This window comes from Oreochromis niloticus, linkage group LG4 (assembly GCF_001858045.2).
Source record: "Oreochromis niloticus isolate F11D_XX linkage group LG4, O_niloticus_UMD_NMBU, whole genome shotgun sequence".
NCBI classification, from domain to species: domain Eukaryota; kingdom Metazoa; phylum Chordata; class Actinopteri; order Cichliformes; family Cichlidae; genus Oreochromis; species Oreochromis niloticus.
The window spans coordinates 24,644,254-24,652,800 of NC_031969.2; the positions used below are offsets into that span (position 1 = coordinate 24,644,254).

At 38.6% G+C, this 8,547-nt stretch overlaps 1 protein-coding gene across 1 annotated transcript; it reads right to left on the bottom strand.

The window, feature by feature from the left end:
• Window positions 1-2,548: 2,548 nt before the first annotated feature.
• gper1 (G protein-coupled estrogen receptor 1) lies at window positions 2,549-6,417 on the bottom strand. Its single transcript, XM_005468788.4, has 2 exons — window positions 6,305-6,417; window positions 2,549-5,088 (listed from the first exon to the last, which is right to left on the bottom strand). Exon 2 carries the CDS (start codon window positions 4,654-4,656, stop codon window positions 3,592-3,594), a length of 1,065 nt encoding a protein of 354 aa, XP_005468845.1. The 5' UTR covers window positions 4,657-5,088; window positions 6,305-6,417; the 3' UTR covers window positions 2,549-3,591.
• Window positions 6,418-8,547: the final 2,130 nt, after the last annotated feature.

The window sequence follows — 8,547 nt, forward strand, 5'->3', positions numbered from 1 at the left end:
CTCCATGAGACCTGTTGCTACTATTTTTCAGTTCAGTTCTTGTGTAATACCTGGCATACCTCAGCCTTTTCTCCCTGTTTCCCTTCCTGGATAATGGCTTCTTGACAGCCACCCTTGCTTGTCTGAGGCTTTGGCAAACAACAGATGGATCAACTGAAGGGTCAGATACACCTCTCAGGTCCTCTGTCAGGTGTCTGCTGAATTTCCTCTTATTTCTGAAGGACAATACTTTGAGAGACTATTCATCTGCTGTAGATAGTTCATTTAGGACTGCCACTTATTTTGTCCTCCACTTGTTCAATTTTCTCAAGTTCTTTAATGACACCATACTGAGATATAACAAGTATCTGGCTAATAGCTCTTTAGGAATAATCTTGTTGGTGCAAAAATGCTCGCAAACTGTGTTATCATCAACATTTTCTTGTAGATTCACCTAAAAACAATAGGAACAGTGATGTATTTGGCTGTCAGAAATTTAAACCTTATGTGTCTGTTATATGTAGACACATTATTGGTTCATCCCTTCAGTTAGCTACCTTTTGAATTAGCTGCCATGAATGATTCATAAGTCTATGTTAAGACAAACAAAAACATTCTTCTGAAAAAGGTCAGGTAAAAGCACTGGATTCAAATGACGTGGGAAAGCAGCCAAGGAAGAAGAACTGTTAAAATCCTCCAGAAAGAGTGAAGAACTGTTGCTCAAGACCACTTTAAACAATTACAATCGATTGTTTTTCCATGGAAGCAAAATATGAAGAAATAAAGCAGATCTCCGTCTTAAGGAATGACCAAAAATTCAAACATTGTATAAGTCAATAGTATTTCATTCTGCGCTTTTATCAAATGGTTCTTGCTTATTGTGCAATTCAGAATTATCAAGAGGACAGACTGAATTTAGGCAGTGGAAAAGTCGCACCCTTTTCCCTTCTGTGACGTCAGCCACCACAACCCTTTAACCTTCCTCAGTAGTCTCAGCTGTTCACATAGTTCACAGAAAAGCTCTTCTCACAGTTGTGTGTGTTTATATGTGTACAGATGGGGTTTTTTTGCCTCTCCTTCAGGGCTCAACAAAGAGGGTCTTGGCTCTGGAGTCTAGGTGTTGCTTGTTTATATCAATGAACGTGACAGCCCTCATTGCATTATTACTTGCCTGTCTTCCTGTTTCTGTGCCCTCACGGCACTGTTAGAGCTGTGTGCCGTTTACAGAACATTATAAATCTTCAAATATGTCTACGGTCATATAAAATTTCCAAATATACAATCTGTGCTTAATCTTTGTTAAGATTAACAGATTTATGGACAGGTGTGAAAAGCAGAACTTGTTGAATGGGGAAAGTGCAAAACAAAAAACAAAAACTAGCGTAATGGAAACACTAGTCGAGAGAATTTTTAGCATCGTGCACCGCAAAAAGTTTAGCATTTTTTGCAGACGTCTAATAAACAATCACTGAAACAATACTCAGAGTAGCTTTCCCAGGCTGAGGGCCCGTTACAGCTGGAATAACAGTTTGTGGTTTGGACTCCTGTTTTTCCCAGTGACGCCATTATCTTTGGTCGCCTAATGCACACACACACACACGGCCTGCAGGCTGACAATACACAGATTGCATATAAAGATAACCTGGTTGTGATGGCAATTCCTGTATCCAGTATTCATAATGCATGATACTGTACAATGTTTGCTTTTGTAAAAATGTAAATAACACTGTCAATATGCTTTGAACCATGTTATAATAAATTGTAAAATATATTACTATAAGGACTTGTGAAATTAAGAAGGCAGTGCAGTACTACACAAGAATTTACGACGTTGATTACAGATCAATAAACAAAGAGGCTGTAAATTATGACAGGTTTCATGCAACCTCTAATATGACGCCTCAGGGAGCATACAGTTGAAAATTTGTATACTGCACCTGCTAATCTGCATTACATTAACCTGTGTGGTCAATATCTTAATGTTTATTATGTTCTGTCAAAATCATTTTGTCAATTTACAGGCAACTATATTGCAGTGATGGCCTCTGGGAACACAGTGAATCTGGAACAAGAACATATCTGACTGGCTAAATTGTGTTACTGCCATTAGTTGTTTGATTCTCCCTAAAAAAGAGAAGTTTTTACCTTGTAAATAAAATATGTGGATACAGTATGAGAAGATGAAATGTTGTCTGTCAAAGCCTCTGTACTAAGAAATTAAGAATATATGTTAAAGAAAGCCTGAATGAAGCAGCTTCATGTTGTTAGCATTGAATGATGTGTTTTCTCAGTCTCCTGCCCTTCTGGCAAAACAACACCTGCCTCTTTGCTTTACCATCATGCTAACAGGAACTGTCAAGTGAGGTAATAACTGCAGCCATCTTTAAAGTGAGCCCTGATCCTCATTCTGACATTGGATTCAAAAAAATTTGAGCACAAATGTTCTGCTTATCAATTAAGAAATAAAGGTTGTGTGTTAACTTCTATTTACTGAAAGATCTACAAAATAATCTCAATATTTAAACAGTTTTATTGATGCTATCAATAACTTTGACTTTCAGTTCATGGAAAAGTGGGACATTTTCTTTATTTATAACAATAAATTAGATTGTGAACCTGTGTTTGCATGCTCCAGTGAATGTTTAAAGTGGACCTATTATGCTTTTCTTTGTTTTCTGTCATGTTAAACACGGCCAACATTTCAGATTTCTAAATCCGTGTAAAAGAAATGTAGATTTTCATCTACTTATAGCTCTTTATGAGGCTGGTTATACCAAATATGGCTGTCAGACATAGATCTGCAAATCTTTTGCTTGCGAGGGGCAGCTAATAAAGACTAGGTTGGCTTAAAGGAGCTACAATGTCTTTTTTTGCAGGGAGTTGAACTGAGGGGCTGAATGACCCCCAGTATGAGATAAATATGGATTATTTGGAGCTGTGAATCATGCAAAGTCACTCCAGTAGAGTAAAAACATAAAAATCTGGAGTTTTAAATAAGTTTAATAGGTCCACTTTCACTAAACATGGCAACATTTCAACAAAAGTAAAGAAAAAACTTAAAAGCAGAAATAAATAGGCACTGCATTGTCTTAGACAGGAAGAGAGCAAAGACGGTCACTGCTACTTGTTGTGTCATCAATTTAGTTCCAAATGCGGCCACATGATGGTGTGGATGTGTAGGCGTCCTTATGCTATGTTTATATATATATATATATATATATATATATGTATACATAGCACACAGGTAACATATTTATTATTATTATTATTAATCTTAATCTCACTTTGCTGGACTTTAAATAGCACATACCAACATCTTTCTTGTCATTCATTTTCTGGCATCAGAAAATGAATGACAACTTAAGGAAAAGTAAATTTGGAGATTAGCATGAAATAGATTTTATATACTGTATTTGTGTGTTTGATATTTACTAAACACCTTGTTTTCCTTCTCATGGTGTAAATCCTTGATGTTTTTGTTCAGAAATTGAGCAGGTTAACTGAGACACTGGCACAGCTACTGTATGAGGCAAAGCTAAATAACAGTTGAAGAAAACTGATACGTAACTTTGATTTGACGCAAGTTTGTGTAACTTAAGTAACTGTCTCTCTTCACACCTCTGACACCTCACCCCTGACAGGGAGGTGTAAATCAAGACCATGGTGGCAAAAGCGGTTCACTGCCGACCAGCTGGCCTTCTGCTTAATGAAGAGACGCAGCTTGTCCCTGAAGGTCTCTCCTAGAAAGCTGTAGATAATGGGGTTGAGGCAGCTGTTGGAGAAAGCTGCCAGATTAACAATGTGGCCTGTGAGCGGGTAGTCGTGCCACAGGGTGGTAGCAGTCCTCTGCGATGGGTCAGCTGTGCCCTGCAGTAGCTGAATGCTGATGAAGACGTTCTCTGGCAGCCAGCAGATGAAGAATACCAGAACCACCACCACAATCATGCGCAGGGCCTTCTGCCGCCGTGGCCACAGTCCACGGTGCTTCTGGGCCCTCATGAGAATTCGCCCAATCAGAGAGTAGCATAGACCAATGATGGAGAAGGGCACCAAAAAGCCAATGGTTACCTCCAGCCACTGAATCTCAAAGACATTGGCGAAACAGAAGTGCACCTCACCCCTGTGTTGGGTCTGCACAATGGTGAAGGGGAGAAGTGTGGCCAGGATGGAGGCCATCCAAATGAGGCCACAGCTGAGCTTGGCGTGCTGCATAGTCCTCAGTGGGTTGCTGCTCATGGAGCTAGCCAAGGCGATGTACCTGTCGAAGCTCATCCACGTGAGAAAAAAGATGCTGCTGTACATATTGACCTGCAGGAAAAGTGACATGAAGGTGCAGAGGACGGCGTAGTCGTAATACTTTTCATTCAGATTAAAGACCTCAATGAGGGAATCTGCCACCAGGATGAGGTCAGCTACTGCCAGGTTAACAAAGTAAAGATCGGGGATGGTCATCTTCTCTCTGTGGTTCAGGTTCACCACCAGGATTAAGATGTTACCAATAAATCCAATAGGAAAAAGGAGGATGGTATATAGGCAGGAAAGGAAGAGACCAACGATGTATGATTGGTATTTGTCTGAGTTTTCGCTCAAGTCTGTAGCATTGTATGGATATGAAGTGTTCAGTTGTTCCGTACTGTTTACATATATCCAGACCCAAGAAGTTGTCTGCCCTTCCATACTGTCTGTGGTCGGCCTGTCCTAAATCATAAGCCACGTGTAAGTCACCTGTAGCTGCTACATCGTTACACCACGCTAGTTCCCAGCTTTGCCTCTTCAAAGGGTGAATCATCTATGCTGTGACGGCATGCTGGCAGAAGTCAGGTGAGTGGAGAGAATCATTTATGGCTTCTTTGACCCCATGCTTACATCAAGTTTCATCTACCAAAAGGTGTTTGATGCCGAACAGGAGCGCCTCCATGTCTTTAAATGGCCATTGGCCCTCAGCTTCTCCGATTCACATCACACGTGCGGTCCTGAGATTAAAGGGTGGCTTTCTTTCTCCTCTTTTGAGTCATCTGATTTGAGTGCTGATTTGTCTCTTTAAGTCCACGTGTATCTCTATTCAGCAGGCCTTGACCCAAGATGTTATTGCTGTGACACCTGAGCTGTCTGAACAAAAAAGCCCCCCCAAAAACAATAACATGAAAGATAATTAGGGGTAAAATCTTGGAAAAACAACATAAATCATTATAATTATGATACAAATGAGATATATCAGGTTTATAGCAGGTACTTAAAAATACTATCAAAGATAAAACATGAAAATTATACGCCTTAAAGAGAACATTTAGGGGAATAAATGAATAGAAACAACCAAATGTGCACATTAACATTCAAGCTTTAGACTTAAACAGATGCATTGAAATCCTTCTTTAAAATCCTCAGCCAATCCGAACACCCTCAAACCGGTTTGTTCACACTGACTATTAATATGAGATCAATCCTGACTGTTAACAATTAATTTAAGATGAAAAAAAAAAACATTTCGTTCATTCTTAACCATTTTTTTGACACACACCAGTCAGTTTTGAGTGTGTTAAACATAAAATACGTTTTTTCAAAAACAATAACAATAACAATAATTGTAAGGTTATTTGGTCTCTGCATTATATTTAAAATTTTGAAGGTAATTTCAGTGCCACATCTCAAGCTTTCCCTGGTGAAATGCAGAGTGTATATGGCAAACTTGACCTTTAACAAACATTCTCAGCTCCCAGGGTTTTATTCCCATCAGAGTAAACCCCTCTGCAAAATTAATGCACTCTTGAGAGGCAAATATAATAAATTAATGTGTAGACTATGAATCTCACAAAGCAATATGTGTGCATTATTTTTACATCTTTACTTTAAATGTCTCTGCTCTTGAAATGCATTGCACGTCATGATTATCTTCGTAATTAGGCTTTTCTGTTTGAAGGCAGTGCAAACCCCGAAATCTAATGGCAGCATTGATCAACGAATCATTCCTATGTTTTTTCAACAATCTAAATACTCTAAAAACATCTTAACACTGTTTTTTTTCTCTTTCAAGGTCGAGAATTTCAGTAAAAATCATCTGAAGATCATTGACATGTAAAAAAATTAATATATTACAGCTTTCTGAGTGATTACTCAAGTTGAACACCTACTTAAGAATTACATAACTTGTGGAACTGCATTCACACGACAAGAGAAAGCCCCATTCACATTGAAATTGATTGTAAATGATCAAATACATAGAGTAACACCCACATGTCTATTTTCTGTCTTTTTTGGACAAAATACATAAAATACATAAATCTCCAAACAGTACAAAGAATTTGGTGATTAAAAAAAATACACTTACATATAAATCTAGCATTTATTGCTCCTCCTTGCTTGCCTGGTGTAGAAGTCAGGGAGCCAAAGATTTGTATATCCCATGTCCAGGCTTCTCTTCTGCACCACCTGCTGTTTGGCCCAACCCTGTCTGGAAATGAGAGGAGGGTGGGAGAGACAGAGAGGCAAGAGATCATCTGTCACCTATAGTTTGTCAACATGCTTCATTTGATTATCTTACTCTTTCTCCTCTGACTTAGTGATTCCAAGGGTCTGCCAAACATCTAAATCCTAAAATCCCAGATTTGAACTGGATGGGTGCTTAACTTTAAATCAAAGAAAAGTTCTGGCAACAATTAGATGCAGCGTGGCGTTTACCTGGACACAACCAGCTTGTGTTGTTATAGAAACCACTTATATTTTTTTTAAGTATTTGTTCACCTGGGTTGCCTCGCACTTAGTCCTAGGGCCAGTGGAAAAATACCGGTCATGACCTTGCTTTTCCATTAGTATGTTTGTATAATAAGTAAAGTATTGATTTTTTATGTACAACAAAAAACAGTGACGGTTGCTTATTCAATACCCACGGTCAATACAACAATTACACCCAGATAAATCTTTAGAACACTGTGAGGTGTCACTTTCAATAAGTGGGAAACAAAACAGGCATTTTGCTACTGGCCAAGGTTTAACATCAGTATAATTTGTGCTAATTTATATTACACCTGAGACTATGGAGAGCTGTTGGATGTAGTGTTGGCTGATTTGGCATCTTCCTGACCACTCAGATGGATTAACCACAGATGCCTACAATTATTCCAGACATACAATAACCATGTGCTAAAACAGAGCTATTTACTGAGAAGACATCAATGTGAAATTAAATTATGCTGGAAAATATAATAGATAAAACTATCCCAGTATAATTTATTGATGCCCTAAGCCTAAACCTACTGTAATTAAGAGTAGGTATTCCCAAATGATCAGTTGGCAGCTGCGAAAAACAGTAGCGGCTACCGAAAACGATGTAATCTTATAATAAATGAACTCATTAAAGGGGACCTTACATAAGCATCCAGTGGTGAATGCTTATATTAACCTGATCCTGTAATTCCAAGTGTATAATATTTAATACAATAATATTTAAAACCTCTATTGTCGGTATGACCTCTATTCACTTGAAACACCTAAACAAAAATATAGGCTGTAGCAAAAACGATATGACTAATAAATAAAAATTTATACTTAATTCATTTGTCTGAAGGTTCAAAGAGCGATTCAGGAGATCCCTATGAGAAGACCATCGAGGGACCACCCCCAGGGAGGGTGCCCAAGGGTGAGCGTCTGGTGGCTGGGCCTTAGTCCACAGGGCCCGGCCGGGCACAGCCCAAAAAAGGGACATGGATCCATCGTCCTGCAGGCCCACCTGCAGTAGCTGAGTAGCTGAAAATTCCACATAGAGTTCTGGAATTGACCTATCCCTATTACTCACAGTGACCTGTGAGCAAAAGGCTTGATGTAGAAAGTATTTTTCTAATCTTGGCTTTATAATGTCATTAAACATCTTAATATCTCAATATGAATTATACAAAAACACAATGGTAGAGTCTAAGGATAAAAATCTGGAACTATAAAAGACCATAATATCTCACCTTCAAAAACAAAAACATCTAAGAAGGACTAAAGGAAAGAAAGTTGATAATTCAGGCAAAAGCTTCCAAAAGACCAAACTTGACTGTAAAGTCCTCACAAGGTGGGAAGGTTGCTTCATTTAAAGACACCCTGGGGAAGGCAGGCAGTTGGGGTCAAAGCTGCATCACTGGTGTTGAAGTTCCTTTGGTATTGCTGTGCACCAGCCTAAGGGGTTTAAAAAAAGATGTGAGCAACAACAAAAAGCCTGTGGAGGTAGCGGATTTAAAGACAGGGAAGGTCAACGCACTCAGAGGCGTCTGGACTTGAAGTTTGGAGAGAACAACAACAATAAATGTTAGAATTGAAGAAACTGCAGCTAACACAAAAACAATGCCTAATTATGCTGAATGATTTTTTTTCTCGTAAATAAAGTGATGAGAGGATTAGACAAAAAACAAACAAAAAAATGAAACAAGCTGAAACCCGAGGACTTTGGACATATTAAATATCAGCATCCACCACTTTGAATTTATATTTGGCAGAAGATGAAGAAAAAACTATAAAAGGTTCCCTTTAGAAAGGAAAAAAAGGGAAACGTGAACCTTATTCCCCCAGCACAGGATTAAAACTCAATCTGAT

Bases quoted from the DNA above. Each gene is read 5' to 3' on its own strand.
- gper1 (XM_005468788.4), bottom strand. From the start codon at position 4,656: ATGGAAGGGCAGACAACTTCTTGGGTCTGGATATATGTAAACAGTACG.